The 25107-nt window shown below is 41.4% G+C and overlaps 1 protein-coding gene across 5 annotated transcripts in view; it reads right to left on the bottom strand.

Moving 5' to 3' along the window:
• ctbp2a (C-terminal binding protein 2a) overlaps positions 1-25107 on the bottom strand; it is a 78649-nt gene that overhangs the window by 10866 nt on the left and 42676 nt on the right. For 4 of the 5 annotated variants that reach the window (XM_069658499.1, XM_069658500.1, XM_069658497.1 and 1 more), the window contains one exon: positions 4754-4908. In XM_069658499.1, the coding sequence (XP_069514600.1) occupies positions 4754-4908 (155 nt within the window). Of the gene's footprint in view, positions 1-4753; positions 4909-15327; positions 16196-25107 lie in introns of those variants that run through there. The other variant, XM_069658501.1, reaches the window with a different exon arrangement.

Below are 25107 nucleotides of genomic sequence, written 5' to 3'. Positions count from 1 at the left end.
TTGGTGTCAATTTAGCTTTTTGGATTTAGGAGGGACATGTTGCAAACATGGGTATTGTGTGAAACCTGCAGAACAGCAGATAGACATAGAAAGAGTTATAGCTAATATTCACTCTTTAATATTTCTTTATTTATCACACTTCATATCATTATCACAATATTGAACAATGTAATCGCACATTGCAGATTATTCTCCTATCTTGCAGGCCTATTGGCTGGTACTAATGTGCTGTGAATGACTAGGAAAGCCAATAGGTCAAACACAGGTCTGTTACCCAGAAGACCAATATTTGTGCCCTTCTTAAACCAAATGTCAACTTGAAATTGTAACCGAAACCATGATTGTTTTTAAACAACCTAAGTAGTGTTGGTGCCTAAACCTATCCAAGTACGTGGTTAACTTTGTAAAACAGTTTGGTTTGGCTTCTGCATCAAAATTACAACGTTAGGTCGGGGAAAGATTTTGGTTTTGGCTAAAACATTACATCAACATGGATATTCACACAGGACACAAACAGCGTGTTCCTGAATTCCTGGCTGAAACAAATACACGTCTCTCTGATGAGGAGAGCCCTGAGGAAACTCGTACGAGTTAGTTAGTCAGTAACTGACTTTAAGAGGCTTTGTAGGCATATATTGTTTTTTAACTGCGTAGTGAGCTGGGCTCGCCTTTAACCCCTGCTTTCTGTCTTTATGCTAAGCTAATTGCCTGCTGGCTCTAGTTTTGTATGTGGAATCAATCTTTCCATCTAACCCTTGGTGAATCTTTCCCAAAAAAATAATCATATAAATTTATGCCAAAACACTTGCATACAATATATAACATGATTTGATCAAATAACAAACATAATCACGAAAGGATTCACACTCCTGTCACAACTTTGTGGGTTTATTTTGCACCTCTCATTATAGGATTATCACAGGCCTCAGGGAATCAGGCGATGCCATGATGTAAGCATTTGCAGTATTACAGACTGGGTGTCGAAAAAAATCACAACGACGCCCAGTTAGTGACGCGTTTTCAATCACCCAGCAGTGGTTGGCCTGCCAGAGAGGGTAGGCGGAGCTAAGCGGCTGCTTTTCCGGTCTCTGTAAGTGTTGCGAGTAAACAGTAATCTACTATGGCTGAACAAACAAAGAAAAGATCGATGACTACAGATACAACTTCAAAAATAAGTGAAAATCCAAAGAAAAAGAAACAAATTGGACGCTCAGATGAAGGCAAACAGTCTAAAAAGGAAAGCGACCGTCAGCGAGGAAAATAAAGAGTTACAACCAGAGCCAACCGTGGACGTCGCACATGCAACACTGTCTGGATATCTGGGAAGTGTGCTCCAGCAATTTCCGTTTATCGCCATAGGTGCCGCCAAAGAGAACTAAACTGAGATCTTCAGGATTTTTGTGAGCCTGCACTTGATGGAGGGAGCCACGAGGAAGAGAAAAACAATGATTTGACTCCAGCTGAAAAACCCTGTGTTTAATATTTCTCTCCCAACGTTTCCTGTCAATCAATACACAGGTTACTATGAAACAAAGTCCTAGATGCCAAAAAAACCCACTGCCACTCTTCTGTGACAAACATGACACGCTTCTCTTGAAACATTTTATTCTTGATTGATAATGTTGACACATGTCACTTACTCAATTACATTCTCTACAGAGGTTGCCATTTTCGGTGCAACTGAAACAGCTGCACTTAACACATTAAAACAGCGGTTAATGATTGAGCATCATTCAAAGACACTCGAAAAACACCCCACTTTTTATCCTCCTGCTATTTAACAAGCCTTTCCAAGGGCATTACTGTTTTAGTTAATAGACCACAAGTGTTGTCTAATAAATTTCTTTGAACACGTAGTTAAACACACACACCACAACAGTTTTGCAGGTCACTACTGGCTTGGAGTCGTACGTGTAGAGCAGTTTACAGAGACAGATCTGTTTAATCGCTGCATCTGCTCACTTTCAGGCCGCGCATGCAAAGAGACAGCAGTGTGCTTGTGTTTGCTTGCTTGTTGGGTTTATATAGTTGTGTGTGAACAGTACTTTACTACTGAAACTTGTGTGAGGTTGTTGGCAAGTGTGTAAAATGTGTGTGTGTGTAGAGTAACCCCATCTGTACCCTCTGCTGTGCAGTTATGGCTGTGGGAACGCGGCCAACATCTATTCTCCCAGATGGGTCCTCAGTATGTGTAATGTGTAACTATAAGAGCATCTTACTGGACAGAGACTACTAGGGTTTTATTTATGTGTGTGTGTGTGTGTGACTAGAGTAATATAAGTGTGGGAAAAACGTGTATATATTTTGCTTTTTTCAATTTCCAAATATTTCCAACAGCTCCATCTCTGTCTATCTTTTGAGCGTAAATCAAAAGTAAAGATGGTTTAGAGAATAAGTGGACGGTAGCATTTTCAATCGTTTAAAGTAGAGCCCTTCCTCTTCTCGCTCTGACTTTAAAGACACAAACCCTCCAGCTTGGATTGTAAAATTGCTCCAGCTTGGCTCCGGTGTATAGGCAGTAAAATAAGACAAATGTTTCACCCGCTCTGGCTGGGAACAATTATACTGCATTTCTATTACCAGCCTCCTCCTCCTTATTTAACAAAGCAGCACTTCAGCACCCAGCGGGATTAGAGGCAGTGATGAAACCATTAGAGTTGAACTGGGAGAGTGGAACAAGCCAGTGGGCTGAAATATTATTAAAACATCACAGAGGATGAGACACAGACGGAGGAAATGGATGATTCTTCTGGGCTCCGCTGAAAGAAAATTATTCAAGAGATGCTTTTAAAGTTCAATTTAAGTCTGTATTTCATAGTGAGTGGGCCTGCTGATAAGTTCATGTAGCTGCGGCCACTACTACTGTAACTATTAGTGTTGCAGCAAGCTGACTACTTTGTGTGGTCTGACCTTTTCAGACACCGTTTCAAAACACACAGTGAACGTTAAACGTACAAACGCTGCTTTACATCCTGTTTGCACATAAGCTACATTTAAACCATAAGAGGAAACTCAGAGGGAGAAACAGTGAAGTGTATGCTGCTTACTGAACTACTCAAAAGGGCCAATTGAATTATTCTTTGCATCACGTTTCGTCACTTGTTTGTGTTTTTTAAAATTCAGTTAAACTGCTTTAACCGCATTCATACTTTAATTTGATAAAATGTTTGTGTTCTTAATTCCACTCAAACATTGCATTTCCTTGATTTCATGTTATTTGGAGATCATGCGGAACTTGATATTGAAATCAAACTGTCAGGAAGCTGGTATATAAACCTCAAGTTTAGAATAATTAATCAAGAATGCATCCATGAACAATTACCGTAAAATATGTTGTATGAGACGCACTTTTAATAATACATTTATTTCATCGAAAAAGTGGGCCGCATCCTATATACCGGTGCTACCAATATACCAGAATAAAATGCAGAGAGAGGTATTTTATTGTATTTTATTGAGTTGACGGACATGCACCGTCATGATCGCCAGTGCAACTGCCACCCTCACAACAACAACAGTAATTTGTGTGTGTTTCGAATGTGTTTTAAATGAAAATAAATTGAAATAGTGTTGAAATAATAAACAGGTTTTTATTAATAAATAGCGATAGAACACCTGTTTTCCTTCTGGGATACCTCCCAAAACTGACTGTGTCTTATATTCTGAATTTTACGGTAATATCATTATTTTAATCTACACCAGGGATTCCCAAAGTGGGGTGCGCGAGCTACCTCTAGGCGGGTGCGTGTGAGGAAAAATTTAATGGCACATTTATTTCACCAGGTGGAATTTTTCACTTGAAAATCCTCAAATGGATCCACTTTCTGTGCATGTGATCTGCATCTGAGCCTCTGCGTGTGTCAACCTAATTTTTCTTTACTTGGTGGATCGTGTGCAACTCTACTGCAGTTTGATTCAGATTAGGCTACTGATGTTCTAATTTCCCTAACTGCTATGTTATGTTTGGTATTTGTAATTTAAACTTGATTAAATTTTTCTTTCATGTGGCTGAAAATATGACAGCATTTTCCCCATCTTCTCTCATGATGGGCCTATCTGCCTGTGCGTCTCTCCTCGCCCTCACTCATCTTCTTTGCGCTTTAAAAGTGAGGACTTTGTTGTGATCTGTTGAATATTTTGAATATCTTTATTATTTGTGCAGAATTAACCTTGATGCCTGTAATGCGCCTATAAATGGGCTCTTTTTTTTAAGTGCCGGGGGTTGGGGGTACATCAACCCGGTCGGGATGTAGAAGGGGGTGCGATGCATAAAAAGTTTGGGTACCGCTGATCTGCACTATCAAGAAAGAAATGAAAACAGTTTACGACTGCAGGAAACATGATATGACTGTTTAATATGTGAGGTTGCTCCATCCCTTGACGCATTTTAGCTTTTATCCTTTATCTGTCCCTTCAGAGAGGCAGAATTGAAGCATATCCACTGAGGGCTTATTTGCTATCAACTCCAGATTGCTTGCAGCAACAAAACGAAAGTAAACATAAAATTAACAGCAAATCAACAAGAACTAATTAAGTTAATTACACACATAAACAAAAGCTGCTAAACTGAGCCTGTTACATACAGGAGCATCCGTGGAGAACACTCAGGCTTAAAGAGTCATCCGAGGATTGTAGTGAGATTTTGAAAGGGGTAAAAGGTCAGTGCTACAGGTGACTGAGTGCATGTTTAACTAATGTTATGATAAAAGTAATTAAATCCTTTGCATTACAGATTAAACAGTTTTTTTCGTACCTTTTCATGTATCTCCTGTGTGGACTGGGCATCACAGAAAGCCACGGTGGCCAGGTCTTTGAGGATGGGCATCTCTACAGTGCAGTCTCGTCCATCCAGCAGCGCCACCAGGGGGCGCGGGTGCATAGGCCCGTTCATAATCTGGGGCCGAATACCTGCAGAGACACAGAGAGAGCGGAGAGAGGGAGTTAATTATTTATGTCTGGCACACACACAGTCAAGTGAGCTGCAGAAGAGGCAGCAAAAATGTAAGAAAATTCATCACAGCGGCAGGAAGTGTTTACACAGACTGCGACACACAAATACACACACACCTGAGGATGTGTAGCTCTCTACTTTTAAGTATCATCATCATCTCCCTTACCTGGCACAACTGGTCGATATTACACAAACACACACTAAAAGACACACAATGATGATATGAATACACCCCTCTTTCTCGCTGCTATCCACACTGTTACCAGGCAACAGGTCCTTTCACCCCATGAGGTCATCACCTCCATTATCCTATCATCATACAGGAGCCGGCAGGCCTTCACCGTACGCTACTGTGTCTGTGCGTGTGTGTGTGTGTGTGCACCTTCTGCACAGTCCTACACCCTCAACAGACCCGACTATTCTGAATGACACTGAAGATCAGCAGGGAAGCAGGAGAGTTTTTTAGGTGTCGGTCATCGAACGCACCTCGTTCAATAAGGACGCCCTTCAGAAAGAAAAGTGGTAAAAACTGCAGGAAACTAGAAACGTGCAAGTGTTGATGAATCCTGAGTGTCTTATGTGAGTGATTCAGTTGACTCTGATGAGTGTGTCAAACTCCTCTCCCTAAAATCAATGTGAAGCATCCTTTAGGTGTGAGGAAAAGACTAACATCGACAGGAAAACTGGATCTAAATTCCACTAAAGCGAGGGGAAAAACGCGTGAAGGGAAAAGGAGAAAGTGGGGGTCCACACACCACCACTCTCTGGCTCCCTGCTGCCTGTTGTCATGGTGATTAGAGGATTTGGGCAGGATTATGAAATATTTTATTTAGTGACATCTGCGCTGCTGGAGAGGACGTCCAAGCCTCCTCGCTCTGTGTCTGTCTTAGAACTCCTCCAATTTTTTGGGAAGCAGAGACAGTGTTTGTGACCTGCACGGCTACAACATGCTAACATATGTAGTTTAAATATGATCACATGCGTTTAATGGAGAAAACAAAAACAAGATGCAGTGTTTCAGTTAACTGTGCTTTAACTCCAGCAGCTGTAAGCTCTTCTTCTGCTCTGCTCAGCTCATGGAAAAGGTTACACTGATTACTGATCCAAGTTTTAGAGGATGGTATTTACAGGTACGACAGGTCGACAATTTAAAAAGACATGGATGCAAACAGTTTAAATCTAGAGCAGTTTAAGCCGTTTTATGATGAAAACAATGATGCAACACATATTTCCCTGCATGAAGCAGAATTAAGAAACGCTTTAATAAAAATTTGATGTCATTTTTTAGGGTTTTCTTATGTTGCCAGGAGGCCGTCATAAAATCTGATCATACCACACCCAATGATGAATCAGATCAGCTTAGATTTTAATTGCCTTGCTTGACTCTGAAGAAATCAGAACCAACTATGTACTCTAAACTTTAACTAAATTGTTGTATATTTAGTCATGAGAGTAGTAGACAAATATTTCTTTAAAATTTGTGACCCCATTCAGCATATCAAATACGCCATGTTTAAACAGCTATTTACTGACATAATTTTTCCCAGTACCATGTAGCCCTGAGTTGAAAACAACAGGTTCAACCAGTGGTTGGTCTGCCACAGAGGGTAGGCGGAGCTAAGCGGATGCATTTCCGATAAATGTTGCGAGTAAACAGTAATCTACTATGGCTGAACAAACAAAGAAAAGATCGATGACTACAGATACAACTTCAAAAATAAGTGAAAATCCAAGATGAAGGCAAACAGTCTTAAAAGGAAAGCGTCCGTCAGCTAGGAAAATCAAGAGTTACAGTCGTGACAAAGCGAACCGTAGACGTCTGGTTAAATTGGGAAGTGCGTGCCTGCACTTACTGTATCCACTAGGTGGCGCCCACGAGAACAAAACTGAAATCTTTGAGATTGTCAGTTTAAAGATAAGAAACTTTTGAAGTGAGAAAACTTGCATTCAGAAACAAATTCTGGACGCAATGTTATAAAAACTGTGGATTTACAATGTACTTCTTACAAGTTACATGCACCTCTGTGCTGCCACATCTTCTCAAGATATTCAGTGCTATAGTGAGAAATCATTGGCTGTAAATAGAACAGTTTGATGCTTTTAGAAACATGCAAACACAAATACAACACAAGGAACAACAGACAACCTGCTTCAGACCTATTAGAGAAAGACAAGTTAACAGAGGCTTCATTTAAATAAAGCCTGAGTCATTAACACTAACTGCTCTGACAAACATACAACCTGTGTATGTAGCATCAGTTCAAATCACATCAATTCAAAGCCTCTAACAAAATGACAGTAACAGATACAAATCTGCCAAAGCATCAAAGAACTTGTCTCTGTTTCTAGCACATCACAGAGAAAGGTGAACCACATCCAGACACCTCAGAGGTGAGAAACCTGAAATGTGCAGCAAAAAATCCCGACTGGCAGAGACGACTTCTATGAGAAGAGCCGATCACTCAGAGGATTAAAGATGAGCTAGGAGAGCAGGGGAGTGTTTTTGAAAGAGAAACAGTGTGGTGATGATTGAAAGAAACTTGAGTGTGTTTGTATCATCCCATGCTTTAAGTGGTTTGCCTCTAACTGCATTGGGAGATATATTTTATTATAAAAGGCGTGGATGGGCCTCTTTGGGACAGCTCCACTGACTGTAAGCATGAATTTGTCTTTGCTTGTCAGGAGGAGGTTCTTGCTCAGCCCGTAAAAACTGATGTGTAATGTCTCCTGTGGATTTGGAGTGAGAGGGCCATCCAGAAAATAACCCTGGTGATGTCATAGTGATGTCATCTGGGATCTCTGGACTTAGGCTTGAGACTTAATATTCTACCAGAAAGCTTACAAACCGGATGTGTTAATTTCAAACGATTTGGGTATTAATGCTATTTATGAATTGCATTATGGGAAATGTAGTAGAGGAGCTTGACGCTTATTTAAAGCCTTCGTTGAGCAGTTTAAATGAGCTGAATAATATTTTTTTAGTTAAATTCCTGTTATGTTTTTAGTTAACACTGACTCTTTCCTTTCTGCTGTGCTTTTATTGTTTGTGTTTTGTATCTATTCTGTTTTAAAACTGTGTTTTACTAAATGCTGTGTAGTTAAAAAGTCTTCTGTATTATATTTCTTTTTGTTACAGCCATTAACAATATTATTATTGTGCAGCAGTCCCGATAAAAGCAGCGCTTCGTAAAAGCCTAAACGGTGAATCAAAAGAGAAAAGAACAAAGGTGCATAAAAAGAAAAAGGTTAAAAGAAGAAGTGACCTCGATCTTTCTGTTCCATTTTTCAGAGTATAAGCTGAAAGTGTTCATTATTCTCACCGGTGGGACTCATTGTGTGTGTGTGTGTGTGTGTGTGTGTGTGCAGTACGTGTGTGTGTGTGTGTGTGTGTGTGTGCAGTACGTGTGTGTGAGTAAGAAGAGGAGGAGGAGGGGGCGGGCTGCTTGCCAAACACACCTGTGGCTCCTCATCACACTCCTGCAGAGTTCATTATCACAGCTCAGACTGGCTGAGGAAGAAACTACTTCTATCATCTCCAACAGTCGCACACACACGAGGAAACACTACCGACACACACACACACACACACACAAACAATCTGAACGTAGAAAGACTTGCTTCCACACACACATAGACAAGATGCAGCTGGTGGAAACTGCAGCGTCACTCGTAGGAAGTGGGTCAAAATGCTGTTGATTAATTATTTCCTGGTGGCTAATAGCCTTTCCTGAGCCTAATAAGGCAGAACGTGGCACCGCATTTAACACATGATGAATCTGCGGATAATTAACAGCTAACAAGGCTCTTAATGAGGGTCTTAATGACTCGGATACCTGGCCGGTGATTTGAAGGAGCTCAGAAAGGACTGAAGCTTCCCTCAGTCAAAGAAAAAAAGTGAAACTGAGAGCATCTTTATCATGCATGAGCGACTGTGTTTGTATACTTAATCTAAACAGAGTTCATGTTCAGACGAAAAACAAACCATACTGCTTATTAGTAAAGAAAATAACCACACATTCAGTTGTAAAGGTGTTGTTGATTGAGTCTCTGTAATGGCCTCTTGTCCCTTCAGGGAGGGTCTGTCTCATCAGAGATAATGAGTTTGGGGGGCTTTCATCTCCAGTATCACACTGTCACTACATTTCCTCCTACCAGTTCCTCCTACCTATCTGACTAAGTTAACGGACTTCTGATACAAATGATGCGTTCAAGTTAAAGTTGGAGTTTAGGATTTCACAGTTGAAATTTTAAACGACAAACCAACACGTCAAAAAATGTTGTGTACATCCAAATGTTTTTACATTTTTGCCATTTTTAATGTTTTCTTAAATAACTTTAACGGACAGGAGGAGGCCTTGAGAGATTCCAGCTACCAAATAACATTGGCAACATTTTTAAATTAATTAACATATAGAGCAGCTGTTAATATGTTCTAGCATGTATTGTCTGCGAAGGTTCTCAGTCATCCAGGTCATGCCTTTTGGATTAAGCTTAGGATCTAGCATGTAATGGTTTAATTTAATAGAGGCATACATACTTTACAAGGCTTTTATTTGATGGTTTACCAATTCAAATGTGCTTCTCCATGGGTGCTGGCATGAGTGTTTGTTTCTTTTAACGTAGCCTATAAATGAAAATAAATAAATAAATGAAATGAAAGATTATTGATACTTTTTCTTGTTAAAAGCAGCTAAAGTTATTGGTATCTCCAACTGTGCCAGGAGGGATTTATGTAGTAATATGGCTGAGTTGACAATAAGTGTATGTGTACTAATCCTTTATGTCCACAGTACAAACATTTAACCAGTGACATTTTCTAAAATGTATCCAGGATTCTCACTCATCATTCATTTCTTAATTGTGATTTGGGCAATAGAATGATTTATTACAATATCACCAAAAATCAATACACATTGAATCAATTCCCCGTCCTAAAACAAATGCTCGGATATCCTTATATGCCAAAACCCCTCCTCCATATGTGAAGACACTAACAGCATCACATTGTTAAGTTACAACAGGAACACATTATCAGTTCTGGTAGTAATTATGTAGGAATTTGCTTCCAGTACGTCTTATTTGTCAGTACATGCTTCTGTGAACTAAATGTTGATTACACAGACTGTATATAAAGTCTATGGTTGATTAGCATGAGGCCTTTATCGGTCCTTGTGGAATAATTCAGACTCAGAATTAGCTTGCTGCTGTGGACGACTGTAATAACAATTCATCAGTTGATGTTACGTATAAGCACTACACTAACTGGTAATGGCTACCTTATGTCTGTCTATTTCAGATGATTAACTGAACAGAATGAAGCACATATTTATCGAATGAGTGATGAGAAGAAGATTGAGAAATAAGGTTTTGTAATTACAAGAAAAAATGCATGACACTCACGACTGCCGTTATTGAATTCGTCTGGAAAGGAATTTGTTATCTCATGAGCAATATTCCCGCCTATGTTCTTTCAACTGTCCAACCTACCCCTCACTGTGACACTGTGCCGCGGAAAATGTAAAGAAAGACTCTTTGGGGAGCAGGCTGTGGAGATAGCTAAATGTGTACAGCATTCAAGTCCAAGACAAGTTTTCCTAAGGAGACAAGAATGTAATTGTAAGGTATGGTATGGTTATGTATGGTATCATTATGTAAGATATAATGTATTGTATTGTTATGTATCGTATCGTAATGTATCGTATCATAATGTAGGATAAAATGTATTGTAATGTATCGTATCGTAATGTATCGTATGGTTATGTAACATATCATACTGTATGGTATTGTTATGTATGGGTTGTTATGTATCTTATCGTAATGTAAAGTATCATAATGTATCCTATCGTAATGTATCGTATCATAATGTATCGTGTCGTTATGTATCGTATCGTAATGTATTGCATCGTTAAGTAACATATCATAATGTATCGAATCGTTATGTATCTTATCGTAATGTATCACTTTGTTATGTAAGATATCATAATGCATCGTATTGTTATGTATCTTATCGTAATGTATCGTATCATAATGTATCGTGTCGTTATGTATCGTAACGTAATGTATTGCATTGTTATGTAACATATCATAATGTATTGCATTGTTATGTAACATATCATAATGTATCGCATTGTTATGTATTGTATCGCAATGTATCATATCATAATGTATCGTGTCATTATGTATCGTATCGCAATGTATCGTATCTTAATTTATCGTTATGTATCGTATCGTAATGTATCGCATTGTTATGTAAGATATAATGTATCGTATCGTTATGTAACATATCATAATGTATCGTATCGTAATGTATCATATTGTTATGTAACATATAATGTATCATATCGTTATGTATCGTATTGTTATATATCGTATCGTAATTTATTGCATTGTTATGTAACATATCATAATGTATCGCATTGTTATGTATTGTATCGCAATGTATCATATCATAATGTATCGTGTCATTATGTATCGTATCGCAATGTATCGTATCTTAATTTATCGTTATGTATCGTATCGTAATGTATCGCATTGTTATGTAAGATATAATGTATCGTATCGTTATGTAACATATCATAATGTATCGTATCGTAATGTATCATATTGTTATGTAACATATAATGTATCGTATCGTTATGTAACATATAATGTATCGTATCATAATGTATCATATTGTTATGTAACATATAATGTATCATATCGTTATGTATCGTATTGTTATATATCGTATCGTAATGTATCATATTGTTATGTAACATATCATAATGTATTGTATCGTTATGTAACATATAATGTATTGAATCGTTATGTATCATATCGTAATGCATCGTATCTTTATGTAACATCATAATGTATTGTGATACATTATCGTTATGTATCAAATCACATCGTAACACATAGTGTATTAGCATATCATGCACCGTCAGACACAGGCCCGGCTGCAGAAATTCTTCTGCAATCAGGCTCTTCAAACTTCTTCCTGACGGTCTCCTCAGCTTTTGTAGATCATCGGCATCAGTGTTACTTTCAGAATGAACTCTTGTTTTGCTATTTTCTCTCTGTTTATACCAACTCCCTCTCTTTCCTCCCCTCTTTCTCCCCTTTACTGTTGGGTCAGCAGCAGCCAGTGGAGTTTGGCACCAGCTTGCCAGCCGCCCCGCCCAGCGTGCAGACCCAAGAAAGCCAGAACTGTCCTTGTCCAAACACAGAGACCCACCCAACACCAGACAGAACACCAGACTCACTTTTAATGCACCGCAGAGCCATTTTTCAAGAGCCCACTTGCTGTTACGTAAACTTGTGTGAGCAGCAGAAAAACATCACTAAAGATGGTTTACATTAGGCAGTAGGATACTTTGGCTGGGAGTCTTTGGGATAAAAATGCAAATTGCATGTGTCAATTTCCTGTTATTGTACCAATAGCATTTATCAAAGCAGGGCGGCCAGCATTGTCTGTAAGCCAGAGAGTAATAAAGGAACAAAGCCAAAAGCTTGACTAACTCTAAACAGTGTGACAGCAGATAGTCTTATCCAGCGGAGGTCATGTGTTCTTACATCCCTAAAGGGAAGCTTGAAAGGACTAAAGGTTGATATCATCCTTTAGCCAACGCTAATCACAAACTGGATCGTTCTACAGGAAGTACGAGAACTTTTGGCAGGGCTGGCAGGAGCGTAATTTCTACCACAAATGGATCACAGATGTTTCCAAGTACAAAGACGTTTTGGATTCTGACAACAGAAATAGAAGTAATCTTTTAAAACATTAGAAGAAAACAATAAAGAGCTCATAGAAAAGAGACTCTCCTTGGTGAATACGATCTGGTGTATAATTCTCTCGCTTGGAAGCGGCGATCTTGGAAAAGCAGCTCAGAAAAATCTGATGCCAGACGCTGTGAGTCAGAGTTTTCAGAGGGAGACGGATCCTTTCCTAAATAGAGCGCAAACAATCAATAAAGAAAATAAACCGTAGCTCAAATCTGTGGGTTTGGAAACCGGTTTCTAAATTGGCATTTAATAACACAGCACTACGTTGGTTATCTGTATTTCTCAGGCTTTATTTTTCTGACAGATTGTGTTCTTTGGTTCTGTGGTTTCATGGATCTCCAACGTGCCTCGGTTGGTTTACAAAGACTATTTCATTTGGAAGGTAGCACCTTCCCCTTAGAGTTAGTTGCGGCTTGTCTGTGAAGTAGTTAAAACACTTTTTGTAAAATGTTAAATGGTCCACTTAGAGACTGCAAGTCGCATTAACTTACCTGCACTATTGTGATTCCCTGAATAATTACAGTGTACTCTGTCATCTTGAATCTCTGTTAATAGCCTTCTGAGACACTCAAGTATCCTCACCTCACAGAGGCCTGACACACTTTACAGACTCTTTTATATCCTCATTTCTTTGTCAACTGATTTCAGGTGACTTCTTCTAGCAAACCCTCACCACCCACCAGCTCATTCTTTTCTCTCTGCTCATTTCCCAAGGTGATGAAATGCTCCTAAATTACTCAAACTGGTGTGATACATGCCATGGACGCTCCCACGCCGGTCCCCGCATCAGTGGAACAATAAAAACTGCAAAAACAAAAGGAAGTGAGGAAGATTTTCCATGGCACGATGATGTCAGGGCCACAGCGGCGGTCGCCGAGTTCACAGCGAGCTTTCAGAGAAAAACTACTCTGCAGTTGACAAGGAGCCAAGACGGGCTCAACGGGGCTTAGGACCAACAGCTGGTTCTGGTTACCTAGCAACTCCCAAGCTGGGGGGCTCGGCGGTGGGATGGTCCAAGAGTGAGAGGGGGGGGGAGGCCGGGCCGATAACCCAGCAGGCATTTTATTGTGGCAAGTGCAGCAGTGAGAAAGGAAGGGCTTCATCTAAAAAGGCGACGTGCCACAGGGCCACCCAACCTGGCAACCCAAATATGGAGTCCGAGCTCGAGTGGCACAATCAATGTTTCGCTCTTGTATTTTTCAGGGAAGCATCAGACACACACACACACACCAACACAGTTTTTGGCTGCACTTAGCTTCACACACACCCACAGATGATAACCAGTAATAATCAGCGATTATCAGGGATGTTACAGATTCTGTTGAATTAAATGTTCAAGGGCATTCACAGCTCTCAATGCCAACGCTCCCCTCTTCTCTGTTCTCTTGCTGCGGGTTGTGTGCGTCCACCTGCACAGCGCTTACAATATAAAACAGCTACGTTACACTCATGTTAACAAGAATCCGGCGCCTGCGTTCTTGGGAGTGTCTACTTTTCGCTAGTGTGTTTACGATCCCCTGGCATCTGTAGAAAAAGAGGGGAGGTGTAATCTTGTTCTTTGGCAGACTTGCCTCCTCCAGGCCCCCACCGGACCCTATCAGCGCCCGGCTACACCGCCGCCACCCCGGCCTGTCTCTTGTTCCACTATGTGGACACACAAAGACCTTGTTTGTCCTCCCTCTGCCTGCCCTCCTCCAAACTTATCACCACCAAAACGCCCAGCCAAGAGGGGTGAGGGAGGGATGAGATAAAAGGGGGGGGTGAGAGAGAGAGAAAAGCAGGGTGAAATTACATGTTAAAGTGTGAGAGAGGGAGAGAAAGAAAGCGGGAAAACACACGCTGACATAAAGATATCACAGGTGGTGTCAGCGGTAAATACATCACAAAGTGAGAGAGGGGCGCATCCATCCATCACCAGCTCCTCTTTAAACGATGTCTTTTGTGCTTTGCCAGCACGGCCTAAAAGCAATCGGGGTCCTGAGACAAAAGCAGCTGTCACTGCTGATGAACAGCGGACCCTGCTTTTACTTCACACACACACACACAAACACACAGAAGTGAGTGTGCGCATGTTGAGAACATGTACGCACACTAACATGGCATGAGAGGGAGATAAGGAATCTGTGACATCCACGCAGGCTAGAAACGACACCCCGTGGAGCGTGTATGAAAGTAGAAAACACTTCAAACTAATCAATTTTCACAGGAAATAGTTTGTTGTAACGAGCCCCAAACACATCCGTACACTGACTGAATACACAACCAGTGACAGACCATTAACACTCACACACACAACCATTTCTCCATGACCTTTGACCCCTTCAACGACAACCCCTCTTATCTCACCCTCCTCTCTCTGCTTCCAAACGGCGGAAACACTGACACGCACTCACATGGGCGCTCGCCCTCGTGCACACACACTGTTTTCATGACACACTCCATTGCAAAAACATAAGAGGCTCATTAGCCTTAAAGCCAAATCCAAACCCCCCACCCCCGACCTCACGCCATCACACACACACCACAGCTTTTTATTATTACCCCTGATGAATACATGCAGAAAGAAAAAAAAAAACACGTATGCTAAAGACAATGTGAAGCATGCTTCTTGCCTGGGAAATGCGGTCTCCACATTCTTCAAATCAGGAGCTGCACATGGCAGAGGAAATGCAGGAGAGAGGGGTGTTCAAAAAATTAAATAAAAAGAAGTGATTTTGGGACAGGGGGGGGGGGATTCTCCCTCCCTCACGTCTCCCTCACTGCTTGTTTCCAAATCTGTCCTCCTTCGTCACCTCACCCCCAAAACCTCCATTTCTTTTTTTTCTTTTTTAGACGACTGGGAGTCTTTGAGAGGGAGAAAAATGGAAGGTGGCACAGGAGGGCAGTGGGTGAAGGGGAGGACGGGAGAGCGAGAACTACGATCGTCAAACCCCCCCTGCGCAGTTAAAGCCTTCAACTCCTTTAATCTCCAAAGAAGGGGAGGTAGAAAAAAAATTGGATCTCAACTCGTCTTCAGCTGCAATCAGCACTTGTGCGCGCTCTCTTCTTTTTTTTTTTTTTCTCCGCCTCTCTAGCCAGATCACTTGTATCTTCTCTCCTCTTCTTCCCCCGCTCCGTCACCCTCTTCTCTCTCCCTTCACGGCAGGTTTGGGCTATTCATTCAGACGTCAGCCTCACTCCGTCAGCCTTTTGTTGCGAGTCACAGAAAAGACAGGGAGAGCGAGAGAGAGAAAGAGAAAGAGAGAGGAAGGGGTGGGGGGAGAAAAAATGGAAAAGACGACAAAAAAAAAAAAGGAAAAAAAGACAAGCCGGTGCCACAGCTATGCAGGAGGAAGGAAAAGAGGGAGGCAAATAAAAGAGACGAAAGAGAGAGGGGGAGAAAAAAATCCTTGAAGAGCACCAGTCACAGCGAGAGGTGCAGCGCTGCTGGCACACGTTCGACTCCCTCTTCCATTCTCTCCGACCTTCCCCTTCGCTCAACATATTTTCCTTCCCTCTTTTTTTTCCTCCTTCCCCTCCCTCCCTCCCTGCCTTTTTCTGTTTTATTATTTGTGATCTGGCCCTCACGGTCCTTAAAGAGTGCCAGCCCCTTTCTCTTTCTCTGCCCCCCCTCCTTCTCCTCCTCTCCTCAGTCTCACTCCCTCTTGCTCACAAACTCTCTCTTCACGATCTCAGGCTGCGATTTTGATCCTCGCTCTTTTACACAAGCACAAGTTGATTGGTTTTAGCCGTTCAATGAGCCATGAAGTGCTTCATCTCTGGGATTCTACAGGGGAATGTTGCTCAGCAGCGTTCACATCAATAATCGTCGTGCATGCACAAAGATGTACGTGCAAACACAGAGACACAGGTGAGGGACAAACATCTGCTTTTGATAAAAAACATCCTGCAGGTGCGACAATGAATATGTAAAAGCATCTCCAGAAGCACACACCTGCTACTGAGCAGAACAAACAAACAGTGTGTTCCTCTTAAATCAGATCAGAGTGGTGACTGTGTGTGCGCTTGCATACACAAGCAAAGTTAGTTTCCTACATGTGAACTCGCGCTAACACTGAGGGAAATCCTTCCAGGTGTCTAATCACTCAGGAGATTTAAACCCCAGCAGCGCTCGGACAGCTTAGCATGTTTACTACTACACTACTCTAAGAGGGCAGCCCAACGCTGAGCCTCTTTGACTCCGACAGGCCCCTTAAAAAGGATTTCCATAGTAAGGTTAAGTCGTCTGCCCTGACCGTCAGGTCAACATACCCAGACACAACACTGCTATTGTAGAAGGGAACAAGCGTTCTGAAAATGAGCCATCTGGTGCTAACGTTTCAGTTTTTTAATTGATATGATTAGTTAATCCAATCTGATCCAAACGTATTTATAAAGCACATTTAAAAACAACAACAGATGACCAAAGTGCTGTACAATCGAACACAAAAGCTATAGAAACAACACAATAAAAACACTAAGACCAATTAAAAGACAACAGGACAATAAAATAGTAAAAAGCGTTAAGACCAATAAGAAGTAATGGAAAAGGAATAAAACAGGTAACTCTCATGCAGAGCCGAAAGGTTTGATTTAAAAACAGGCAGGGTGGGGGACAGCCGGAGGAAGAGCTGCAGTTAAATGATCAGTCGATCGAAAGAACTAATCTCCAACTACTTAAATTATACATAAATCAATTTGTAAAATTTCAAGAAAAAATGTCAAATATTTTTACTACTCAAGCCTCTTAAATGTGACGATTTGAGGCGCCGGTTTAGCTCAGCAGTTAAATCGTGCATCTCATGTACAGAGGCTCAGTCCTCGATGTTGGGCCCCGGGTTCGACTCCCACCGTCGGCCCTATGCCACGTGTTGTCCCCACTCTCTTTTCCCCGGTTTCTGACACTATCCACTGTCCTCTCAAGTATAAAAGAACAAAAAACAAAAGAAATCTAAAATCTTTTCCTTGCCTTTCATCACAGTAATCTCAAAATCGTTTTGTTGTTGGGACAGACATATTAACAGAGCTTATATTAGGCTTATGACTGATGTACTGACCAACACAAGATATTTCAGAGCAAAAATGTTAATACGGTAGATTTGACCCCAGCCTTTCTAAGTGAAGTTAAAAGATCCCCTCTGGACATGTTTTACATGTATACACTTATATACCTGTACTTAAATATAAATACTTAATTTAATTTAAATATGCATATGTGTCATGTCGTTATGTTATGTTCCCTTTGTATGTGGTACAGATGTAACCTATGTGTCCGAGATGTACTGTACAGACTGTGGCACCAAATTTCCTGGAAAGAACAATAAAGAATGTAATCTAATCTAATCTTGTGTCTTTCAAAGTTCGAAAAAAATAAATAAAAAAAAGGTTCTTAGACTTTGATTTACTCCTTTTCATTCATCAAAAAAAACAGAATGTATGCATAACAAGACTAGCTCAAAACCTAGTATGTGGCTGACCGCATCAGGTCAGTGAGCGCTTTTGTGGGCAGTGTGTCACAAGGACTGTCCTTATGAGGCCGATGACAATGTGTTTGAAAGCAGGTGCGTGCTGCAGATGTAGGCGAGGACAGCGGACAAGCAGCGGACAAGCAGCCCTGCCTACTCCCCGAACAAAGTATCCAGAGCCATATAGACAGGGAGTCTCGTCAGTGGAGGTCCAATATGCGCCATCTTCCGCTATTGCGATATCACAACTCTCTCTCTCTACGGCTCTGAAAGTACCGTCACTCAGTCAGTGAGTCACATACAGAGCCGTGTGTAGGGCTGACCCTGGCGGTCGGCCAAAAATAGGGGGGGCAAAAGTATTTTTTGCTTGGCTAAGTTGCCACAGCCGACCGATTGACAATCAATTGAAAAAGTGGTGGGTGTTGTAACGCAGGGTGTCTATTGTACCTAGAATGTCAGACAAGCTGCAACCACAAAATCTATAACTTGATAGTGGGCCCAGTCGAGTAAGTTTCATCATGCAGTGAAATTCAGGCTAATCAATGAAATCGTGCTGAAAGGTGTAGCAGATTAACAGTTATGTAACCGCTGAGCTAAAGCTCAAACAATGTTGGCACTTTATGATCACTATAGTAATTTATATACTGATTAAAGCCTTTCAAATATGACGCTCTTTCCCTTTCTCTTGTTTTACATCATTGTAAACTGTATGGCTGACCGAATGCCTCGAAGCTTCAATTGTTGCCATGGTAATCAATGTCAAAAAAACAAATGGACTTTTGAAATAAATTGGATTTCACAGTCTATAAGATAAATTGACAGACTAATCATCAATAAAAATACTGTTAGTTGCAGCACTCTACTGACAAAGCAAACAAATGAACCCATGAGTCTACTCAGCACCTCTGTGACTAGCCAGTGAGCAAACAGTTTTTTTGAGCAGATAACGAGCAAAACCAGCGTATTGTAGAGTACAGTGTTTAAAGGGCTCCATTGAAGAGGCTGTGTTACAACATGTAACCGGAGCCCTCAAACCGGGCCTGGAGTAAAAAAGGCTCATTCATTAAAAAGAGAGCACTGGAGGGAGAAGGGCCTACAGTATAATTTGACCTCTAAAATTCACCGTCCCATCTGCCTCCTGTGATCTACACACGACATGCTGCTGCCAAATGATTGAGGCACAAATGAGCTTGTGGGGAGAAGGGTGAGAGGAGAGGAGGAGTGATGAAAAAAAAAAAAAAGAGGGAGAAAGAGAGATGGCACAGCTGCAGGTGGACAACAGATGTGGAAGGTTTTTTTTGTAGGGAGACAATTTCAACACATCATTTTTTGTTCTCCCATTCAGACCCCGTCTGTGCATCACTGCACCTCTCCAACACTGCCGTTCTCCTTCTCCTCCACCTTTTTTCTTTCTCTAAGACTTGAGCCAACTGGCCTGATTAGAGAGAGAGAGAGAGAGAGAGAAAGACAGAGAGAAGAGAGGCAGAAAGAGATGTAAAGCGAGCAAGAGGGTGTGTGTGTGTGTGTAAGGCAATGTCTGTATATATAGATGGACGACACGTCTCCATCTGCTCTCATTGTACAAATTGAAGCCAAACAGCCCCCGTGATAGGTGCTGCCATCGTGCGATGGTGACGTCATTTGGAGCCAGAGTTGCGCAGTAGAGATCGGTGGGTGGAGCCGCCATAGCCACCTCCGCTAACCAAAACACACACTAAACTTACCGAAAAAAACGGCAAAGATCCCGCACACTGGTGTGTTTAAAAGCAGAACAGCTTCTCTATTGGTCAACAGAGCTGTCAATCATCATTTTGACAGCATCAAATAACTAATTAAAAATAAACTGGTCAGAAAAATTAACACTTGGATGTAAATCAGCCCGATAAGAACTAACTATAATGACAGAAACCATGTTTGAGAAACATTTATTTGGCGTGTATTTTGATTTTATAGTTTGACTCATGTCCCATCTGTTAACATGGTGGAGGCGGGCTTTACAGCAGGGGGGCGATAGAGATGTTTTGGCCTCACTTTTAGGGAGCCGTCATGTCGTCCATCTTTTTATACAGTCTATGGTGTAAGATAGCAACAGAAAGAGAGGGAGAGAAAGAGAGAGGATGGGGATGAATAGGGAAGGCATTGCTTATTACACCCCTCATATACTGTGTGCTACATGGACACACACACACAAACACACACACTCCTATAATACAAACAGAGGACTATCCGTCTACATCAACCAAGCGTGGACTTCTGATTCCGGTCATTTACCATGATATATGTTCTTAAATATGTGGCCAAGAGGGGACGTGCAGGCCTGAGTGATGTGCACCCAAGAAAGAGGGGACCTACTCAGTGGAACTGTCTGTAACAATTCTAGTGTGAACAGGCATCCATTAACAATGAAAGAAGATGCATAAATACATGGGGAAAGATTTAACCAGTAACAGGTTACCTTAAGAAATGTATGTTGTGGCCAAATATGTATATCAAAATAGGACTGTATATTTAGGATCACACTCATACAGACACACACACACACACACACACACACACACACAGAAACAATGGTCCCCCGTGTGACACTAACAACACTGTGAAACACAATTCCATTTTCAGCCTCGTGTGATCCTGAACACCACCGACAGGCCAACTGAGAGATGTATAATATTTTCCTCGGGTGCAAATGAGATTTATCTGCACCTCTAAACATATCTCCACCACGCTTTTGTTAAAACACAGCCAAGCAAAGTGTCAAGTTCTGCAACGCCTGGTCACCAACACACACTCACACTAAGCAACACACTTCTACACACACACATATTGTATACAGACAATGTGGTCAGCCCTGCCTCTTCTTCGCTGTGGTTTAACAACCGTGAAGATTTCATTTTCACAAAATGAATAATTCAGGGCGACTCCCTGGTTGGCACGGAGAGGAGAGGAAGGAAAGGAAGAGAAGAGGAAAGGAAAGGAAAGAACAGGGGGGGAGAAAAGTAAAAGGGGAGAGGAGAGGAGAGAAGGAAGAAAAAGGAATGGTAAGGAGATAAAATCAAAGGAAAGGAGAGAAAAGACGATGAGAGGAGAGGGTAGAAGAGAAAGAAGGCAGACACAAAAAAAGAAAAGAAAAAGAAAACAGATGAGGAGAGAAATGAAATTGGAAGAAATGAGAAGAAGCGAGGAAGAGGAAAGGAAAGTATATATAGTAAGAGGAGAGGAAAAGAAAGGTAAGGAGAGGTAAGACAGTAGGAAAGGAAGATGAATTAAAGAGGAGAGGAGAGTAAGAAAGGAGAGGAAAGGAAGGAAGAAGAAAGGGAAAGAAGAGAAGAAAAGGAAAAGTAAAGGAGGAGAGGAGAGGACTTTTGATGAGGAGGGATGAAGTCGGGGTATTTCAGCTTCTCGTTTCATTCCCCTTTCTTGCTCTTTGAGCTGTAAATGTTGAGCGTGTGACCTCTTGCGTCTGTCCTTCCCTCGCCTCTGCTCTCACCTCCAGCAGGCCATAACTTCCAAGTCAACTCTGAAAGGATGCATCAAACCTGCCACAAAGAGCACACTGCCTCCACAGTCAGACTTCATCTTTTAAGGTCCAGTTTTTCCTTTTAGATAGCACCTTTACAGTATGTAATCACTACTCTGTTTACTAACAGCAAAAGTCTGTCACATACTATCTATGAACAACCGCATTCTGGTCTAAGTGTTGCAAGAACCACTTCCTGAAGTTATATCTTTACAAAACTAAAGTAATGCCTGTTAGGAACTTGAACCATGACCTAAACAAATCTACAGCTGTGTCCAAATTCAGCGGTTGCATCCTTCAAAGGACGTATTTTAAGGTAGGTGGCATCACAGCGGTGCGTCAAAGGCTTTCCCATTTTGAAGGCTCCTTCAGATGCGTCCTTTTCCCAGGCCACGAAGGATCCATTGGGTGTATCCTTCACGGCCAAACGTATCCAAAGATTCATCGGGCAGCAATTCAAACAAGATGGCGGACTCTTAAGCGGTTGAGGAAGTTTTTGGTTTCAGCTCAAACGAATAGCTAGTGATACACGTTAAAAATAAAGAAAGGGACCTTGAAACAAATTATCTTAAAAATAATAGTTACGCGGCATTTGTTATGATAGCTAGTCAGCCCGCTAGCTATCTGTTGCTAGGCGACAAGAGCCGTGTTTGGTGATGCAAGGTTAACGGTGGGAACACCTGGTGAAGAAAACAGGAAATCCTCTGTAGTCCAGACCGTCTCACTTCAGTTTGACCTCAGTTGTCTACACAGGCTACCAATGACTTATCCTCCATAGACCACGTCCTTCGAAGGATGCAGCCTCTGAATTGAGACATGTGCAAAAAGGGGCAGAGGAGACTGCCCTTGCTCACAGACTGCATTATTTTAATGTGGAAAAGACACTGACAGCTTAGACATGATTATTGCAATTGATGTGTTTTTTCTTAAGTACTTGGTGTACGTCCACACGGTGCAAAGCTAAAATAGTTTTGTTCAGCATTGTTAAGATAGCCTGCAAGCTAATTGGCACTCAGCCGCCAATTCTTCCTTGAGCAGAGATCTATGACAGAGAAGTGCTACAGAAGGCACGGTCGATCTCAGCCAGCTCTGACCACCCACTCTTGGACGAACTTTTTCTCTTCCCTACTGAGCGAAAAAGCACATCTCACAGGGTAAAAAGCACTACCTGTACATTTCTCTTCCAAGTGCAGTAATTGCGCTTGAATCTTGACTGCACTGCTCTGCACCACTTATCCCAATGGTTTGATACTTTTAACAACCAGATACGTCTTCACTTGGCTGTTTGCTGCAAGTATTGAGATTATTGTCCCACATTCAAGACATTATGTAATCTCCAATTTGCACTCCCTTAACCATTTCTAAGAGTCTATCACTGCCGCTGCAGCCCTCGATCTAATCTAAAGCAGCTCTGTGTGCTTTTAACTCTGTTCCTCGGTCTTTCTCGCTCAATCTTCTCCTCTCTTCTGCTGTCTTTGGTTGAGTTCAATCACCTCCCATCTTTCCTCATTTCCCTCATTTTCCTGCAGACAGACTCTGTAAGCCACAACCACAGTCATGAATGAATGTGCTGAGCTGGGTATGACGTTTGTTTAGAAACATATTTCTCCCATTACCTCCAACTTCTTTTTTCCCCCCACTTTCCTCTCTCTGAAGTTAGTGTCATAGCCAAATCGTTTCCTACCAAGAAGAAGTTTCTACAAAGAGAGACCAAGAAACTGGGATCAATTTACTCCAGACAAAAAAAAAAGAAAAGAGACGAAATGAGTGATTATTCACTCATGAGGGAAAAGGAAATCAGTGTCTGTTAATAAGAGGAACATCTGGTGGGGAATGGACCTCTGCACTGTGACCTAACAGACGCCACACCTGCCAACAGCATTTTGCAAATTGGTGCACACATACAAACTACACACACGACTTCCTGTGAGTTGTGATGTGGGGAGCAATGCTGGTTTTGTGAGTTTTCTGGTAACCTGTCAATTCAATGTTCCTCAGCGAAGAAACAAAGAGGGCTCTCAGATGATGCTTGTACAATGCTGTATGTTAACTGTGGGCTTGGTGGGCTTGGTGGGTTTGGTGGTTTGGTGGTTGGCTCTAAATACTAGGATAACAATTTGTACAGGATGGGAATTTAGAAATGGTTCTAGTTAAGAACTGGTTTGAAAGAAATGTTTTCTGACAGTTTCACATTGCAAAACGATGAGGTCAAAGTCATTCATCAATACTGCTGGAAACTTGCACCATAAAAAAAATCATGGTTGACAAGCGGAAATAGTCCAGTGAACGACAACGATACTAACAGTAAAGTCTGTAAAGTTATCATTTAAAGTCAGGGGTGAACACCAGCAATACGCTGAATGCCATGTATTTCACAATACCATAGTGCAACTGTTTCCCAACCTTGGAAATTTCACGTTGGCTTTACAGATTTCTTTATCAAAGAAAGCCTGAATGAAAACGAAAGCTGTACAAATATCCTCTTGTTTCACCCTTTTAAGATGGTGACAGACAGACTGTTGCTCCCAGACTACTGCAAGCTTGAGGAGCTCACAATAAGCAGAATCAAAAATAGCATTGGCAATCTCCCCTCCCTACCCATAAGCTTCAAACGATATTGCTAGAAAGTAGCCTTTGCTCCATGGGTAGGCCAAAGTTCAGACCATGAAGGGGTTAGAAAGGGGACTAAAAGATTAAATCAGAGGTGCAGTAAATAACATTGCAATTGACAAAAACTCACACCACAGTTGCTCAATTCTTTCAAAATTCCAAACTAGGGTTTAAGCATCTCTTTAGCTAAGTGGTTGCATATTTCTTGTATGTTGACAGGTTGACTTTTTCAACCAGATATTTTCTAACACAGTTGCTCATCTTTTGCAGAAAATTATTTAACAAAACATATTCATCCCAACCTTGGAAGTCCTCCAGCTGCTCGTCACTCATTATTGTCCCTGCACAAAATTAACTTGTGCTTCCAGGGTGGTGAATTACAGAGGATTTTACAGATCGAAACAGCAGAGGCTTTAAATGTCTAAATGCGCAATTCAGTTAATGTTCGTGTCTATCCCTTGTTGCTCTAAAAACACCACAATTTAATCCAATAGGTGCATAACTCTAGGTTGTGACTCTGGTAAGCCATCCTCTCAGGTCAGAAGGAAATGATATATGTATCATTGTGTATGCTGAACCAGTGACCAGCAGCATAACAAAATCAACCTTTAACTGTCATCCCAGATTAAGGCCAAAGTTTGACCGTCAAAGTTTACGATGAAACATCGACTGCAGTCTCATCTCTTTGGACGGTCCAAGGTTGACAGACAGCTGCAACGCCCTGTTCCCCCTCCCCCATCCGGAAGAGAAGCAATCATTATCCATCAGTAGTAGGATGTCCATCTCTCTCTCTCGCTTCCTTAATCCCTCACTCAGCGTAA

The sequence above is a fragment of the Semicossyphus pulcher genome, unplaced genomic scaffold (assembly GCF_022749685.1).
Source record: "Semicossyphus pulcher isolate SPU_LCO1_2020_fin unplaced genomic scaffold, fSemPul1.0.p SCAF_12, whole genome shotgun sequence".
Classification (NCBI taxonomy): domain Eukaryota; kingdom Metazoa; phylum Chordata; class Actinopteri; order Labriformes; family Labridae; genus Semicossyphus; species Semicossyphus pulcher.
The sequence above is the reverse complement of the archived record's forward strand: the minus strand, read 5'-3'. Positions and strand labels throughout refer to the sequence as shown.